Raw genomic sequence first — 20,472 nt, forward strand, 5'->3', positions numbered from 1 at the left:
TATAGGTTCATATTTAGCAAATGTATGCAAAAATTAGCGTATACATTGGTCATATATCATATAGTCTAGAGGAGTCTTTATTAATACAAACTTTTTATGTTATAAATATACACACATATATGTATATACATACATATAGACTATTATATATATATATATATAATATTATATATATATATATATAATATTATATATATATATAATATTTTTAAAATTATTAAATAAATGTACTATGCATATAGCATACATGATAAGAGTAATCATCTGTTCTTTATCGATGAACTCTCTAAACTAGTACAACACACGGTACAAGTTGAAATGAAAATATACATGTTTGTTTCACTTCAACACTTTTGCATCGTGTGCAACAGTTTCGACAAAGAACAGACGGATATTTAGTATCTTTTAAAACAGTAAAGTAAAAATTAAGTATCTTAAAATTATTTATTAACTTCAGAGATTTCAATTTTTGGTTATACATAGAGACATTTGAATTAGTCAGATTTTTTATTAAGAAGATTCGAAGTCGTTATTATTATTCGTGTTTACCATTCAATGCTGGATCATAGTAATTAGACCAATTACTAGCTCTATTTTTTATTCTCTGATAAATAGCTTATGCTATACATGCATATATATACTTTTCTTATTTAAACTGAAATATGCTAAGTATGAAATATGTTAAGATAGATATGATTTCTTAAGAGTAATATAAAAGTATTTTATTAATGAACAAAAATTATTCAAACATAGCAAAATCACGAGTCGCGCTTAAATATGTGAGAAATTATTTTATTTTTTCATAAGCTTGAATGAGCATTCATAAGCATGAATTCATTAAATGATTAAGATTGTACCCGAAATAGAATCTTATTAATTCTATTCCATTGTCATAAATTTCTCAGTCTCATCTCTAATATTATTGACTAATTACAGTATATGATGTAATAAATACCTCCCATAAAGAACATGATTTCAATATCGGCGTTTGTCCTCGTTGACGTGGAGATATTTCATTTGTTAAATTCCACTCGTTGTCAGACATGACATAGTAGTTATCGAATTACATTTGTAAGAAGTTACTGTGTCTGTTAAATCAAAGATGGCAGTAATTCCGTTAATATCGTTTGCTAAAGTTGTGACAAAGTTCTCTCAGTTATAATTTTATCATTTATACAATTTTATGAATGAATTATTGATTAATTTATAAAATTGTAAAGTGTAATATAAGTAAGTGTAAAAGAATTTCTAGAAATATAAGTATTTAAACGAGTTTAAAAAATAAACAAATATTTAAATAAAAGTGTCAGTAATAGTAACTTAGAAATACTTCGTATACTAAAGTAAGTTATATGTTATTTATTTTTTATTTTACATTATATTATAGTATAAATCGTTGAAGGAAAAATTTAAATTTGTTTTAATTACTTTACTTAATTTAACCGTAGATCAAGTTTGGCATAAACATCTTCGCATAAAACATCATAATTTTTAAAAATTATACCATATTTAATAATCATTGTTTTAATAATACAGTTTTTAGACAGAATCATTTTGGAATATAAATATTGTTATGGTTATTTTATAGAACTATATTGCATACTTATGTACATTAAAATGTTAAAGGAAAGGAAATATTGTACATATAAGAAATTTTCTTAATTTTTTTCCGTTAGTGTAGTGCACGTCTTTCAATTAATTATATGATTCATATACAAAATCTTTGTGTTACTGTCAATACCTAGAGTCCTTATAAGAGAGTCGCGTCAATGTGAAGTAAAATGGCGTTTAACAGGAACTCTATTAGAGAAGGGTTCTAGACTCTCTATTATACGCATAGAACCATGGTGGAAGCTTTGATTAATAAAGTAATGAAATTATTTTAGATGTATTAAAATTATAAATAGATAAGCTTATATATTATTATAAAGGTTTCGAATTAAAAATATATTGTATAAAAGATACAGATATTATGTGATAGAAAAGCATTGAAAGTGACATTCTAACTTTGTCATCAATCATATAATTTTAATGTTTTCTTCGCAGAAAATATGATTAAAATATGATTAAAACATATTGTCAAAAAGGGCATTTAAATTCTCAGTATATAATAGTTTGACGATGGCAAGACATTTTATTGTAAAATAAAAGTATTATTGTTAAATAAAAGTGTTATTTCATTATTCTGTTTCGTATTATCACTATTTCAATTCTAAAAGTATAAAACTAGTTCAGCTGTAGAAAACAGATCTGTTTTTATCAATATTTTGTAATTTAACATAAGTTCTAGCTTCTTAACGTAAGTTGTCGATATTATATAATTTAACGTAAATTCTACTCTCACAATTTCTAAAATCTAAATCACCGCGTTCATGATAGTGGAGATATACTCAAAGTGGAGATATAATAGCATCGATGATTGGTTCATCATTTTGTTTCAAAGCCAATGAAAATTTTGACAAGATTAGACGCAACTCTCTTATAGGGACTCTATCAGTACCTATTAACTTTTTTTGTTTCTCCTACACATAAAGTATTCTAATAAAAATTATGTAACATTTTCATTCATAATCAAATAGAATAAAATAAGATAGATAGAATTATATTCTAAACAAAATAAAATTTATGAACTGTTTTTTTCAATTTTTTTGAAAAAACTACAAATATTATTTATATCTGCTTATTAATTATCACATAAAAAAGGAACAATAAAAATCGATAATTTTAATTTAAATAATCTCTTCAAGAATAAAAATTAATATATTATTACAAGTAAAAAGTCACATAATGTATTATTTATATATGTAAAACATTTTTATATATGTAAAACATTTTTTATATATATAAAACATATTTTACAATAAAAAAGGTAAAATGTAAAACGCGGTTAAGAGATATTAAAATCGCGCGCGCGCACACACACACACACACACACACACACACACACACACACACACACACACACACACACACACACCGTGCGCGCACGCGCGCATGATATGTACATATTTCTTTTGGCTAAATTTTTTATTTGTGTGTGTGTGTGTGTGTGTGTTGTAAAAACAACTGTTTTTGTCGTATTATACACAAATTGTTTTGTAATTATTATGCCAACTCTTGTAAATAGATAGAACAAATAAAACTAAATGGAAAAGTTCTTTAGCAATTTGCAAGTTTCTTTATCAAGTAATGAGAAATTAATTAATAGAAATTCATAAATCAGTGTCATATAATTTGATGAAAGAGCTTAGCGTTTTCGGTTGTTATGGCATGTGTGTAAAGCATTGAAAAAAGCGCTCTACAAACAATAACGGCTACATATGTAAAGTGAAAATAATACTATTTATAGAAGGTAAATAATATTTTCTATACTGTAAGATTATTCTCTGTTAGAAAACGTTGGAAACGCAAGGACTAAGGATTAAGTATCATGTATAACTGCTTGAGCGCTCCTTTCAATGCATTGTTGTAACCGAAAACGCTGAGCTGTCTCTTTTTGTTAAATTGCTAAACGTCAGCAAATTAATGTTTGCGAATATTTATTAACAATTTCTGATTAATTATTAAGAAACTCGTAAAATAATAAAAAATTTTTCATTAAGTTTAATTCGCTTTACTTGCCTACGAGAAGTAGCATAATAATTATACGTATGTGTAGAACAAGATTACCAATATCGATATATTACTTTCTCTTTGAACAATATTTCTTATACAAAAGCTAAAAATAAAATTTTAGAAACGTAAATACAAACTAGAAAGTATTTCCTATCAAATAATGTAGCAGTTTTTATAATATTTGCAATTTTGCAATAATTAACTTTTTCGCAAGATAAGCAAAAATTAACGTCTGACATAATGAGTTCTAAAATTAAATGCATAGTAGGCAATAATGCCAATATTCCAATTCTTTTTCTCTCAGGAGTCTGCACAAAATACCTACAAATAAATATATATAAAATTTTTTAGAATTTTTTGACTTTGATATAAAATATTTTTTGTTGATATATATGTATACTCTTTATACTGTTCTGCAAGATGCAAATATTTAACGTGCAGTTTATTTTCTTAAAGATTTTCTCATAAATGAACGATTGCCTTCAACTCTGATAAGGCAATTTGATATTATAAAGCAATATATAAAATAACTTATGATCTGTCTTACAGACAAATATGCTTATTTTTACGCTATAATCTGATTTTATATTTAAAATCGCATAATAAAAAAAATAAGAAAAAATATAAATATAATTGATTTAGGATTATAATATAATTGATTTAATTACAAACATATAAAATGATATAATATTATCAATAATATATCACTATTATTTTAACTACACAATTTGCAAAAAAAATATAAGAATTTTATTTTCGCATTTGTAGAATTCGTTTTTTAATTGATTTTAATATTTATTTTTCATATTAAAAAATAAATATTTCGGATTTCTAATATTTTTTTCATAGTAGTAGATGGTACAAAGTTTTTACTGATATAGTTTATTTACTATAAACATAGTAAATAATACTTAATAAATTAAGTTTTTGATAGGTGCAGTGTATATATTAATTATGATGGAATTACTATATATAAAATAAACTTTTTGAAATCCTTGCATTTTTGCCGTATATATCATAAGAGTGGGATATATGACTACTCATAGGGAGATTTAACATTCTTTTTTAAACATAAAGACGATGTTACACACGTTAAAGAGAATGTTAACAATTAATCGTTAGTCAAAAATTAAAAATGATAAAATTATATTCGCTTAAAAGAAAATAGTTATTGCGATATAGAATCCTTGTTACTTAAGACTTTGTAAGACTTCGTATGGAAAACACGGAATTTCCAGATTCATGTATTTCCTGACTTCAATCTTTGCAAGTCTGTTATAGAAATTTCTCGATGTAAATTTATAGTAATTATTGAATGGTTCCTGGTAGGCAAGAATTATTATGACAAAATGTTTTAGAAAAACTTTAGTATTTAATTTTTTTAAGAAAATAAAAATTATTTTGCAAGAAAAGTATTCTCTAATAACGTAAGGTACGATCTCCGCACGTTTAAGCTACAAAGACGTTCCTGAGCCAGAGCATCACGTGACCGCCTGATTGCCGTCGAGCGATAGTGGGGGTCACTTGATGAAATCGACTCAAATGTATAAATTCTTACGAGCACATCTTTGCTGGCTTAGATAATTAATCTTATACAAACTGTTCATATCATTTTTTCATATACAAATAATATAATAATTTAATATAATAATAGAATAATTTTACATTTCTTATTACAGGACGTTATATCACATAACTTGAGTTGACAAAAACTAAAAGAAAAAAGTTAAAAATATTTCTAAATCATACAAAATGATTGTCACTTTATTTCTATTCAGTGTTCTTTTTGTGATGTTGTATAAATTCTTTCATTTTGTAAAATTCGTGAGACAAATTAATAATATACCAAGTAAACCAGCATTGCCATTTATCGGCCACTTGCTAGATTTTTGGTGTTCACAAGGCAAGTAAAACTTATTGATTTTATTTTAATAATTAACATTTGATTTGTTTATAAGAAATGTCTATTAACAAAATTATTTATATTATACATAGCAGTTACTAACGGTTACTAATGTACTAATGGTTGGGTCATGGCGTTTGATTAAGAACAATATGCAACGAATATTAGAAACATTTATAGTTATTAATTCATTTTTATTTTTATGCAAGTATTTATTAATTTTAATTTTTAATTAATTTTTTGTTTCAAATGTATTTAAATATACCAAAAAATTAATATTGTAATTAGATAGGTATTGATAACTTAAAATACATTCTTTTTAAGATAAATTCTCTTAAAATCGTATAAATAAAGTAAACATTAAAAATTAATATAAATTTGATTAATATGCACGTAAAAAATGATTACTCACAATAATCTGAAATTTATTAATTTTTATCATTCGTTTTTTTAAATTGTATATTTTTTTATATTTTAGAAGATCTATGGAAGTTTCAACGTCGACTTTGTAAAAATTATTATCCAATTTATAAACTTTGGTGCGGTCCAATTGCTTTCGTCAGCATTCATCATCCAGATGATTTAGAGGTAAAAAAAGTATTAGGAAACAAATTAATAAATTCATATTACGTAATTCGTGTTGACAAAACTAAAAGGAAAAACAAAAGTTAAAAAGATTTTTAAATATAGATTTTTAATATAGATTTTAAATAGATTTTTACAGTATGATTATGACTTAATTTCTATCATTATATTAGGTGTTGGAATTAATTCGTAGCGTTTTACAAGTGATGGGAAGTACTTTCATTAATATATTTTTTAATGCTCATGTGAAATAAATAACATTCTTTCATTAAAAACGCTACGAATTAATTCCAACACCTAATAATATTACATAAGTCTCATTCAGTTTACAAAATTTGTGATAATATAATAGAGAAGATGGTATTACGGCCAAAATGTATATATTGAGGCCTTAATATCTCCGCTATTATATAGTGAATCCTAATGATTACTTATGTAATTATTTGTTCAGTCGTTATATCATGACGCTAATATATCAATATTCAACAGCCAGCACTTATTATAACGCATTTTTACTTTCAAGTATTTCGAAGCGTTTTTAAATTATATTTTAGCATTTAATTACACACATTATGTATTTTTAAATGTGTTATTTACTATTTAACATTTTATTTGTATATATATTTCGAGTTATGTAAATTTAAACAAGCATGGCATTTTGCTAATATGGCCTTCTATGAGTATTGATTATTCACGACCTCTGTTTTGAGGTTTTCATATCAAAATAATTATTTGATAATCGATTGTAACTCTACTGTTAATCTATAGTTTATATTATGTGTACTATTTTTAGTATTGAGATTTTTAGTACTGTGAGCAGTTTATATACAGAAGTTATATGAATGTATTAGGTGTTGGAATTAATTCGTAGCGTTTTTTAATGAAAGAATGTTATTTATTTCACATGAGCATTAAAAAATACATTAATGAAAGTACTTCCCATCACTTGTAAAACGCTACGAATTAATTCCAACACCTAATATATACATTAATTTGCATATATTTTAAAATATTTTACTTTTTTGTTAATTTTGTAACTAAATACATTTGTTTTTTAAACAAAACTAATATTTTAAGGCTATTTTTATGGAAGGCCACATTTTTTGAAATCACCCATTTTTTTCTTCAAATCATTATATAATGTCATCACATTTTTATTAATAATATCCTAAGTAATAAATATTTCATAACTTTGAGTTTAGAATTGATTTAACATTTTAATAAATGTAATTGTCAAATTTTAAACTTAAATATTGATTATTAACAAAGTTATGAAAATAACTGGTGCCACTTTTTTCTCTATAGATAACATTTCTTTTTAGAAAACATTTTAACATATTATAATCATTATGTAAAATGTAACTGGTGTCATCTTTTTCTCTACAGATAATCTTTTTTTTTTAGATAACATTTTATATTATAATCATTAAAATGTTGCAATGTGTCAAAATGTTATTTATATAAAAAAAATAATTAATAAAAAATTAACTGTGGCAGTAATGATACTTGATATATTATCAGTCTTACAAAATTTTGTAAAATAAAATGGTGTTGATGCGCTGCATATGTGGACGCGTATTTTTTCCTTTGCTTTACCTTAACATTTAGAATACTTCATGATGGTGGCGAACAAATAACGTCTTGTAACAGGATAAAATCAAATGTATTTCACGTATAAAAAAACTTGCGTCACAGTCTCGACGTAAACCAAGACTGACTATAATTAACTAACAAAACTGAAAGAGAGACGTACGCAGTTCTCCCACGAGAAACGCAGTCTAGCAAACACTAGCGAAATCTCCAAGGGGCAACGCGAACGCCAGTAGAAGCAACAGGGCATACGCTATACAAAAAGCAAGAAAAAATAAGCGCGGCGCGTTACAAACAGATTATTTTATTTCCATTTCTATGCTGATTTCCCAGACATAAATTCCCAACTGCGACAGACAATTGATCCCAATAAACGTTTGAATGATAGCATGTTTATGATAAAAAATAATATATTAAAACATAGCAAATAAAGATATCAATGCATAAACGTAATACAATATCATTTATCTTTGTTCACAAAATTTTTATGGCAAATCTACTAAAATTAGTAAAAGATTATAAGCAGAATTATTAAAAAGGTTGTTTTTTGGATAAGCGGTTTGACTTACTCGAAGCCTAAAAGTTAAAAATAAGTTTTATGCACATTAACAACGCTCGATAAAATTATTATTGCTTGTGATATAATTCGATAAAATTATTATCGAACTATATCTTAAGTAGCATTGCAGCGCGTGCGATTATATTATACGCTTTTTTAGTGCTTAAATTTGTTAAGTGTTTGTAAGCGTTGTATGCTACTTGTGTGCTACTTCAGTATTCATAAACAAGTTTGTGCACACACTACGTACATACCAATTTTTTTATTGTATTATTGATAAAAAATATTATAATTTAATTTGATTCTAATTTTAGAAAGTACTAGGCAGCGCAAAGGAACATCTTTCAAAAGGCTACTTATATGATGCTTTAATTCCCTGGTTAGGAACTGGATTACTTACTAGCGAAGGTATCATACAAAATTTTAATTGCAATATAAAAAGTTCCAAATAAAGTTTATATATAACTTTACATGTGTTCTTTATATAATTATTATTAATATATAACATAACACACACATACACACCACCAAAAATACAATACAACTATGTATTTAATGTTATTAATATGTATAAATGAATGCAAAATGTTGAAGTTAATAATAATATAAAAAGACAATATAAAAAGAAAATATGTATTAAAACAAAAATAAGAAATAAAAATTAAAAATACACAATATAACAGGATATTGAAGAGCCAACCGCAAAACTTATTGCGTAAAACAATTTATATACTTTATCAATAATCACATTGAATTGTTATTTAAACCTAATCTCGTAAACAAATAGCGAAATATTTCTAATTTACGAGATTAAATTTGAATACAACTCAATGTGATTATTAATAGAATGTAGGGTAAGGTTATCGCTGTTACCGATGTACCGATATACTATTTTATTTTTATGCACTATTTCTTTACTAAAAAAAAAAGATCAAGTATCGAGTATCGATTTTTATACGATTTTGTTGATCTCCAAGCGATCATCATTCGATTTATGCATCATATTATTACCTACCTATTTTGATGAATATTTCCAATCATTGTGAAAATTTTTATCTTGCAAATTTGATCCGTTTTAGCAAGAAGTATTATTATGATAAGCAATAATAAAAATGAAATGTTACGCAGTTTTATATATATATATATATATATATATATATATACATATACAGAGTGTTTGGAAATAATCGCCAAATATTTCATGGGTAGAGAAGACTAAACTGAGTCGAAAAGTCCTCTACCATTTTGCAATAGAGTTAACAAGATATTAATTACTAAAAATTACTAAAAAAAAAAAGATAAAAATAAAACTTTAAGTATATAAACTAAAAAGTGTCTCTCCTATCAGATAATATAAGCAATTTTTGTAATACAGTTTGTAATTTTGCAATAATTAATTTTTTCGTAGATAAGTATACATGAGTGCTTGACAAAATGAGTTCTAAACTGATATAGTAGGCAGTAATGTATTCTTTTTCTTTTACAGAAATTATCTGTGTGAAATATAAGTGAATATATATAAGATTTTTCAGAATCTTTTCACTTCGATATAAAATATTTTCGTTGAATTATATGCGTATTTACTTTATGCTGTTCTGAAAGATGCAAATATGTAACGCAATAGTTTTTCAAGGGCTTTCCCATATATGTATTATTACTTCTCCGATAGAGTTATTTGACGTAGCAACTATGACTATAAAGCAACATTACAAATATTATAATAAATTAAATAGGTCATGATTTGTTTTACAGATAGGTGTGCCGGTTTACACGGTGTGCTGCACCCCGTGCAAATTTATATTATAATTCAAAATCGTATTATTAAAAACTTGAGAAAGAAAATAATATAAATAGAATTGATTTAGGAAATTACAAGCATTTAAAATGACGTACTATTATTAATAATATATAGTCACTATTATTTAAATTACGCAAATTGCAAAAAAAATCATAAGAATTTTATTTTCTCATTCGTTTTTAGCTAATTTTATATAGAAATAAGCCATAAATATATGAAATATGTGTTTGTACCTTTTTTTTACTTAACTAAACACATCATGTTATATTATTAGTATTAATAAAGTGCAATAATTAGTTTCTAAGAAATAAGGGGATTTTGTTTTAGGAGACCTATGTCGGCTTTCCTCTATAAATTGTTTTACGCAATAAGATCTGCGGTTGGCTCTTCTATACCCCGTCATTTTATGTATTTTTAATTTATATTATTTAGAGCTCTTTATTATCATTATTGTATTATTAAGAAATAAAAAATTATCATATAGTTGAATTAAATATCATTATTTTTAGATAAAGAAACATAAGCATACGTACAATTTTTAAAAATCTGTTATACAAAAAAAATTTAATTTGTTGTATTAAGGTGAATAAAACAAAATTGGACAAAGTATGCGAAGCAAATTTTGATGCTCCAAATTATCGTATTTAAGCTTGCTATTCCATTTTTGTTATAGGAATCAAATGGCACAAAAGGCGAAAAATATTAACACCTACGTTTCATTTTAACATATTGAAACAATTTGTTGAAATTCTAATTGATGAAGGAAATCGTATGGCGAAATTTTTAAAAGATACTAATGGTTCCGTTAATGATTTAATGTTTCTTATCAGTCATCATACAATGAATGCAATATGTGGTAAATTAATATATATATATATATATATATATATATATATATACATACATATATGTATTATTATATATACTTATATATAGTTATAAAATAGAAATTTTATCTAGCATTCTATTAAGTAAACATCAATTTATATTTATAAATATTTTTATTAATTATATCTAACCCTAAATTTGCATGTTTTTACATAATTTTATGAAAAAGATTTGATTGAATTAATCAAATAATTATTTACGTTAATATAAATGTATTTGTAGAAACCGCCATGGGCACTTCCTTGCAAGAAATGGATGAATTTCAACAATATCGTCAAGCAATTCACGACATGGGACAGATTTCAATTTATAGGTAATTCATATAGGTAGTAATTTTGATCGCGAATACTATACGACTATGACTATTTTTATATTGGATTGACAAAAAAGTTCATTCGGTTTTGTTGGCTTAAAATTCTATATATATTATTTTTATTAAAAATTAAATTTAAATTAAAAAAAAAGTTTTAAAGTTTGAAATCTCTACTTTAAAAGGTTATTGTATTTTTTAGTTTATTTGTGGTAATTTTCACATATAGAAAAATATGAGCTGGAAAAAAATGGAAAATTTTCTTTTTACTTTATGGACTTGTTACGTGTCCAAAAATTTGCAAAAATTTTCAACTATCTAACGCGAAAGCATAAAGTATTCAAAATTCGTTTTTAAAAAATATTCTTATGATATTTTGTCATCGAGTTACTAGAGAGTTATATAAAACAGCATTCTGACTTTGATTGCTCATAACGCTGTTAAAAATTAACGTACCATAATTAAAAAACGAAGTCTTAAAGCTAAAACTTTACTCGACCAAATCATATAATTGATTAAAATATATTTTGTGTTTAAAAAAAATTTGTTTCATTTCATCTTAAAAAACCTGAATAAACTTATTTGTCAAAATTAAAAAAGAGAATTAGAGTTATAAAATGTAATTGATAAAAATATATGTAATTTATAAAGCTATATAAATTCATTTCTTAAAAAAATATTTTTTTTATTTTATTCAAATATATATATATATATATATATATTACAGAACATTGAAACCATGGTTAGCTTCCAATCTGATATTTTCATTGACATCAATGGGTAAAAAGCAAGACAAAAATCTAAAAATACTACATGGTTTCACCGAAAAAGTGAGTAAAAATTGAGTTTAAATTTGTAAAAACTTTTTCCTAAAAATAAAAAAAATAATAAATTTAAGATGATTTCGGTGTATAATATTGGCAATGCGTTTTAGCAGCATATAAATATACTATAAATCATATATAATAAATCATATATAATTATCATATAATAAATCATATATAATTATAAATAGTAAAGATATGTATTTGATTTTTTTGCAGATAATTACAGAAAGAAAACAATATCATGAAAGGACTAATGGACGATATTTGAAATATTTTGATGATATGACAGAAACAGACGATGAAGAGATAATAGGAAGTATGTATGCATAGAGCATTATTTCAATTTATTACTATATGCATTATTTCAATTTATTATCATACTAAAAATTAACACTTAAAATATTCTATCTACTTAAGTTAAGAAAAGGCGACTTGCTATGCTGGATCTTCTGATAGCGGCAGTTCGAAATGACGAGATGGATGATGTAGATATCAGAGAAGAAGTCGATACTTTCGTATTCGAAGTAAGTTTATATTTCATTGATATTTCATGGAAATTCATCATTATCAATGTCGATTATCAAATTATCAATCAAAAAACAAGAAATTCTTAGAATAATTGATTTAATATCTTTAAACAATTATTTTTTCAAAAAGATTTAATATTTGCGTGTTCATATATATAAACAGTAAATCTTTATAACTTAAAAATGATAAAATCAATCATAAATATGTTTCTGAAAATAAAAATTTTTAATACAAGGATCAAATATAAGCGAGAATTTATTATTATTATTTATTGGATGAGAATAAAAATATAAAAAAAAACAAATTATTTTTCTCCTTGAATTTTTCTTCTTTTAGCAGCTCAAACAAATGATAATCGCATTGAGACAAATCTTTCCATACAATTATCATTTGTTTGAACTACTAAAAGAAGAATTGGGAAGACAATACGATTTATTGGACGATGCCAGTGTAAAGGAATTCGTACACAATTAGCTGCAAATAATCTACTATTTTTTATGAAAACAGAATCGCCAAATTGCCTATCCGCTGATAAAAATATATTAATGTAGCAGGGAATTATATAAACAAATAATTTGTTTTCTATATATTTTTATTCTCGTCCAATAAATAATAAAAAAAATTCTTGTTTATAGTTGATCCACCCTCGTACATTATGTAAGATAAATATTCTGTTTAGAAGAGCCCCTTCCATGACGTATGTTGTTAAGATTATGACCCTGAATAACCTGCAACAAGTTTTAATCGTCGCTCGTTATTTTTTTTTTAAATTATTAAGGAAAGTTTGAAAAATAATGTCTTTTTTATACAATATAAAACAAGAATTTCCTGCTTTAAAACATATTTTACGACTGTCCATGCGAAGCGAGTCACCTTACCTTCTGCCCGCTGAGGGGCGCACGACTTTCCACGCGAAGCGATTTCCTCCCTCCCCCTTGCCTGCATATTTTTAATGCAAAGAATTTGTGTGTTTAAAGCAGTAAATTTATATTTTAAAGTTAAAGCAATCACTGCTTTAAAAACATAAATTCAGTGCGTTAAGGATACAAACTCTGCTAAAACAGTGAATTTGTTTGTAAAGTAGTGATTCATTGCTTTAAAAACATAAATTTACTGCTTTAAACACGCAAATTTTTCGCATTAAAAACAAATTTTCTATTAAAGCAATGAATTTGTGTTTGCGTGGACAGAGATTACATAAACAAGGGAAGGTATAGGATAATTTTTAATATTGGTATATTATTTTTAATATTGGTATGTGTGAGAGAATAAGACGTTATTTTTCAAACTTTTTTTATTAATAACTTTTTAGCGAATAACGAGCGACGGCTAAAATTTATTGAAGGCCATTTAGGGTCATGATCTTAACAACATATGTCAACAAGATCGAGATTATTGGAAGGGGCTCCCCTAAATAAAGGATATTTACCTTGTATAGATTCATATTATTCACATTATAGTCATTATAACATAAATAGGAATTAGTCTTTAAAATTTAGTTTTTGTCCTATTCTGCGATATAGTATAACGACCTCTCCTTCGAGGTACATTTTATTATCCTTTCTTTTTGATTCATTTCTATCTTTCTTCTGTCATATATTTTTTATGTCTATAACTTTCTTATTCTTTCTATTTCAATTTCCTCTTACAATTCTTATAACATTTTATTTCGATTATTACTTTATAAATTAATAATTTCAGTTCTCTTATAAAAATATTTTATTAATTGGAATTAATAGTTATTAATTACTTCAATTAATATTCGATTTTTGTAGGCAAAAATAGCAGGCAAAAACTAATTAAAAATAAAAAAAATATTTTTTAATTATTTTCTTATTAATAAATTATACATAACTTGTATGTAATACAGAATTTTCTTATTATAGGGACATGATACCGTAGCAGTGGGATTAACTTATGCAATATTATTACTAGCTGAACACGAAGATGTCCAGGTATATATTTTCAACAATAATTTATAATTAATTTATTCAACCCAATATTTAACACAATTGATTAATTCTACCAATCTTCCATTTATAGCAAGTAATTATTAAAACATTAGAAACATTAATTTAAAAATAGACATAGAAATACATTTTTGCTTTATGTGTTTAATTCGAAAAGGTCACCACATGTTTATGGAAACATAAATACTGAATTTTTAATTAATAATCAAATAATTTCATCAAACATAGAGAACTTTATTTTCTAATAGAAACGTGCCAGAAATGAAATTAGTGCAATCATGGAAGCAAATGGAGGAAAGCTTACCATGTCAGCGTTAAATAATATGCCATACTTAGAAAGATGTTTGAAAGAATCGTTGAGATTATATCCTAGCGTTCCTTTCATTTCACGAGTTCTATCAAAAGATTTACAAACACGTGAGTAATAAATTATATGTTTTATATATAGGTATATATATATATATATATATATATATACATATATATATATATATATATATATATAGAGAGAGAGAGAGAGAGAGAGAGAGAGAGAGGAAAGCCCCCTATTATGGGATAGGCGCCTAATATGAGATAGCGGCGTTTCTGCTAATAGATTATCTATTGGTTCTATCATAAATTTATTGCTCTTGGATAGAAAACTATTTAATAGAAAATTCATTATTAGATCATGCTTGTAGTCATTGTAAAAAAAGATTTTAGAATTTGGACGTCTTCAAGTTTCATTGAGATGAGCCTTTAAACATTGTTTATTATTTAATGAATAAATATTTGGCAATAAATTCTTCATATAGTAAGGTCGTGCTAATAGAAAAATACGGAATATGTTGAATTGCTTAATTACAGAAGTTAGATTTGATAATCGTAAAATTGTAAGGCGTAATTGGAAATCGTAATATGAGATAGGGTATTTTTAATATGAAATAATCCATATTCCCATGTCATAGTGAAAATCGTTGCTAAAGTATAAATGTTATTGTACAATAATAAAAAGAACAACCGGAATGAACATCGAGTGCCTATTTTTGCGATGCTTGATTTCAACTACTTGAAGACGAGTTCTGGATATAATGTATCACATATTCATTTTTCGCACAGCCTGACTGTGTTTGTTTGTATTTAAGAAACATTAAATAAAATTTTTTAGTTACAATACTGATACACTTACGTTTTACTATCGATTTCTCGGAAAGTATCTCATATTAGGAGCACAATTTTTTGACTTTGCGATTTTGCTCATTTTTTACATTTCTTTAATTAAAAAAAAAATGAAATTTAAATTAAATTTTATATAATATTATCTTAAAGCTATTAAATTCCCTTCAAAATGACCTATTATTTTTGTAAGTTCTGTTCATAAACTTCTGGTATCTAAAATGAACTCGGTATCCTATAATAGGAACCTTTCCTCTACATTTAGACATAAAATCATCAGATAAGTATTAATGCAAAAATAACTGTCTCCTTAATTGTCTAATATTTTAATATATCAATTAATACACAAATTTTTAAAATAATTATTTATAAATTCTCTTTCTTTTCCTTTTTTTTTGTTTTTTTATAAGACAATATTTTCAATTTTTCATTATATTTTCATTTTTAATTTTATATACATAATGTTGTCAAAATAGAATTTGTCAATTTTAAACATTTTTATAGTAAATTTAACGTGTAATAGATTTTTCCAAAATCAATAACTTATATGGTAAAAAAAGTACATTTTAATAAAATAATTTATATATAAATGAGTATTTGAGTTATATTTGTAGGTTTCTATTATTATTGTTTAAAAAAATTTTATTTACGTATGCTATATGATGTTTTCAGAAACATATTTGGTGCCTTCTGGAACAATTGTGCATTTAAATATTTACGATATTCATAGAGATCCAAATTTCTGGCCAAATCCAGATGTATTCGATCCAGATAGATTTTTGTTAGAGAAAATTCAAAAACGTCATCCTTATTCCTACTTACCATTTAGCGCAGGACCGCGAAATTGTATAGGTAATGTTAAATGTATATTATATAAGATATTAATTTATTCATATAAACAATTCCTAACAATTTCTAATATATTTACGAATAATAGGACAACGATTTGCTATGATGGAACTAAAAGCTATAATAGCGACATTGATATATAACTTTTATCTGGAACCCATCGATTATTTAAAGGATCTTCAATTCAAGACGGATTTAACAAGCCGTGTTACACAGCCGATCCGTACACGATTTGTTCCAATCAATCGTACATCTAAGGTCATATAATTTTATTTATTGTAATAAGACAATATTAAAAATCATATATAGCATTTTTAACAGGCAGGATTTGCTTAAAGTATTCAAATTAGATTTAGTGCACTAAATGCAATAAACACATTACATGAAATATGTATCTCATGTAATAACACTTGTAATATTATATATGTAGGAAAATTGTTATTATGTATTACTTCATATATATATTATTGCTTGTGATATAGCTCGATAAAATTATTATCGCTTGAAATATAGCTCGATAAAATTATTAACTCAAGTAGCACAGCAACTTGTAAAATGCTAAAAAAGCGATTATATTATGCGCTTTTATATTTATCATTTTTATTCCTTAATAAAACTTTGAAAACATTTTATGAGTTATTGTATCATTTTATGTCTTATTTATAAGCATTTGTAAATTTTTTATGAATCGTACATTCCCTCCTCCCCCTATGAGTAGCCATATATCTCACCCGTATGAGATATACGGCAAAAATGCAGGGGTTTCGAAAAGTTTTTTTTTAATACGAAAAATAAATATTTCGGATTTCTAATATTTTTTAGTAATAAACAGTACAAAATTTTTACTGATTGCTTGCCATTAAGCTAGATTCTCCCATTTTTTTTTATTACTGCTAAACGGTTTGAGCTAAAATTCGGAATAAAATACTAAATTAGTATCTAAACAGCACTAAATTTTTTATCTATTGCGAACTTGATTTTCGATGGTGGGGAATCCAGCTTAAGATTAGATGTTTTTATAATATGTCAAAATAAAAATTTTCAATTCTAAGCGTTTCTATAATCAGTAGTTTTTCCTTCATTAAGTATAACTTCATTAAGTAACGAATATAATTAGAACAAATAGAATTTATCTATTCATTTCTCTTATTTTATCTCGATAAGATAATTAACTTACTTTAGTATGGAAACACAATTAAAAATTGTATGTATAAATTGTGTATTAAATAAAATAATATTTATATATAAATTATTATTTTCTGAGTTAGTGGCATAATCACTGACATCAGTGCCTACTAGTACTTAGGCACTGACATCAGTGAATTAAATGTGAGATCCCTAACCTAGCTAATTATGTGATCTAACTAAACTTGTTTTAGTGTTTAAATTCAATGAATATGGTATTGAAATATTGAAATTAATGTGTAAATATCAGTATTTTAGTTATTAATGCTCAAATATTCTTCCTTTTTAGTTGAACTTCACTGATTATCAGTACCAAGTATGCCACTGGGTAATTAGTGACTATCCACTGATTTAGATTTAGACAGTACATATTTTTATACTTAACGTTTTTAAAATTCAACAAAAAATAAAAAATTAATATTTTGTCGTAAATTAATTTGTTGATATATTGATGATTTTATTACTATTAAATTATTTTTTGCCGATTATGTTGCATAATAATATAATTACCGTTTAAATTCACTGCAACAATTATGCGAATGTGATTTGATTATTATGATAATTGGATGCCTCTTCCTCTTCATGTATTTTCCAACTCGTTCCTATTACAGAGTAAAAAGACTCGTGCACCACACTAGCATCTGTTATTATGTCATAATAACCCTTCATTCAGGATTATAGATCGAATAAGCGGTAGTTTGAGAACATTATGCCGCAACTTTTAATTTATTGTTTGCGTTTGTGGAAGCCGCGCAATCCGCGACGAGTCACAGGTCGGCACGAAAACGCCAAACCGTTTTGAAATTAAGCAATAAATTCAGCAGGGAGGCTGAAGGGTTGGCGTAACTGCGAAACGAGGATAGGAGTCGTCGTTAAATATTTCGCGAGAACCCAAGCACTCGCGACTGATTTACAGACGACGGTACGTGCGTGACGTACCTGCGTATTTCATGTACACGATCCTGACTGGTCCGTCGCTGTTGTCCATTATTTTCTTTTTCCGTGAACAATCCGTTTTTGCGATAAGTGGAATAAGAGAGCATATACTCTCAGGCGAGTTTTCCGAACGTATGAACGGCCAGAACGATGCGAAGTTAAGAAGAGAGAAGAGCAACGAAACAGAAAAAAACAACGGCATGGAGGACAAAGAGAAAAACACATGGATTGGCGAAAGATACGGCCTGGTAGAATTGCGGAGTTCCTGCACGGAAATTACAGATGCGGCGTGTTTCACGCTCGAACGAAAATGTCTGGAAGAACACTCGACGAGTAAGAGAACATACGAGGAATAGAATAGAAGAGACTGGCATCCCCTTGAGGGCTCAACGAATTGTTATTAGTAGGACAAATGTTAATATGAAAGTGTACAGTTAAGAGACATGCATTCGTTTGTTAATTTTTTTGATTATAATAATAAGAAACTTTTTTAAATTTAAAAAAAAATCTTTAATCAATGGTTTTACTTAATCAGTCAATTTTTATTGATACATTTTGCATATTGTGCAATTTTCTTATATGTACCCAAACAAAAAGAATTAATTTTCATTTTGATAACAAAAGTTAGCAAAACTTGACTTGTCTTATTTTCATTTCATATCGAATATTATAAAAAGTTAATATCGGAAGAATGAAAATTATGCCAACAAGTCTTGGTCTCTCTTATTTTGTCACTTTTGTGCCTAAATATATTTATATATAAGAGTTTAATTAAAAGTTATTTATTTGTTTATTAAAACAGTTAAAAAAGATTTTGTTTTATTTGATTTATAGATTTTTCATTTAATTTAATTTACAAATTTAATAATATAGATTTAATTTATCAAAAACTTCCACAAAAAAGACAAAAAGGAGAATAGGGATTGCTATATATTACTTTTGTTGGTCATAGGGAACAATGAAAACGTCTGATAGTAAAAGACTTAATGATGTTTGTCTCTATTATAAATATATAAAATATACAACAAAGTTCATATAAGCAAATGAATATCCTCTTCGTGCGCAACAACTTTTCTAGTTTCGTAACGTTCTCAAATGAGTCGGAAAGAGGCCAAATTAGCTGAAAAAAATCTTGATTTTAAAGTGATGTGTAGGCAACACACGACAAGAATGGTTGCACATATTGATTATCGGTCGGCCGCATCCAGATGTGTGCAGGAACTTTTTTCTTCGCGTCAGTCCGTAAATTTTAAAGTTAAAAACTTTTCCACCCTACTGGCCAGTCGCCCAAAACTTGCAAGTCAGGGCGACATCATTTCACTCGCAACCTACAAGAACCATGCACTTGTGATGCTAAAAGATGTATTGCTCGGTTTTTTTTTCGATTCCCATCGAGCGATAATGTACGATATGTTCGAGCTTTTACTAATTTACTACGAAATATATATATCTCATTGTCTCTTCTTTTAGTATAAAACATAATAATATTATAAGCTACAATAAGCAATTATACTATACTATAACCGTACTTTTGGTTTTTTTTTTAACTGACTGTAGTATAACAATATATCTGATCAGCTCTTTTGAAAAGATTAAAAAGTTTTTTTTATATGAATTAGAAATGGAGTAGAGTATTCTTTTGAGAAGTATTATGTTTTCTTATTATTTTTTTTCTTCATTTCGTAAAAGGAAAATTATATAATCTTCAATTGCGCTGTTTTATTTGAAATAACATAGATAAAATAATTATTTTTTAATGTGGTTTTTCTCTCAT

The 20,472-nt window shown here is 25.8% G+C and overlaps 2 protein-coding genes across 4 annotated transcripts in view; one reads left to right on the top strand and one right to left on the bottom strand.

Moving 5' to 3' along the window:
- LOC147908240 (uncharacterized) overlaps positions 1 to 20,472 on the bottom strand; it is a 539,816-nt gene that overhangs the window by 327,743 nt on the left and 191,601 nt on the right. The gene's annotated exons all lie outside the window — the stretch shown is intronic.
- Positions 296 to 17,204, top strand: LOC105153191 (cytochrome P450 4C1-like). Its single transcript, XM_087410202.1, has 12 exons — positions 296 to 5,518; positions 5,997 to 6,106; positions 8,567 to 8,660; positions 10,724 to 10,906; positions 11,161 to 11,251; positions 11,976 to 12,078; positions 12,292 to 12,391; positions 12,493 to 12,599; positions 14,490 to 14,558; positions 14,822 to 14,990; positions 16,401 to 16,580; positions 16,666 to 17,204. The coding sequence occupies exons 1-12, from the start codon at positions 5,368 to 5,370 to the stop codon at positions 16,842 to 16,844; spliced, it is 1,536 nt and encodes a 511-aa protein (XP_087266328.1). The 5' UTR covers positions 296 to 5,367; the 3' UTR covers positions 16,845 to 17,204.

This window comes from Acromyrmex echinatior, chromosome 10 (assembly GCF_024713525.1).
Source record: "Acromyrmex echinatior isolate Ae372 chromosome 10, ASM2471352v2, whole genome shotgun sequence".
Lineage (NCBI taxonomy): Eukaryota > Metazoa > Arthropoda > Insecta > Hymenoptera > Formicidae > Acromyrmex > Acromyrmex echinatior.

What these genes read in the sequence shown, in the direction of transcription:
- LOC105153191 (XM_087410202.1), top strand. Translation starts at nt 5,368, where the DNA reads ATGATTGTCACTTTATTTCTATTCAGTGTTCTTTTTGTGATGTTGTAT. An exon ending in ATCATCCAGATGATTTAGAG is followed by an intron (nt 6,107 to 8,566) that starts GTAAAAAAAGTA and finishes TTCTAATTTTAG; the next exon opens with AAAGTACTAGGCAGCGCAAA. An exon ending in TACATGGTTTCACCGAAAAA is followed by an intron (nt 12,079 to 12,291) that starts GTGAGTAAAAAT and finishes ATTTTTTTGCAG; the next exon opens with ATAATTACAGAAAGAAAACA.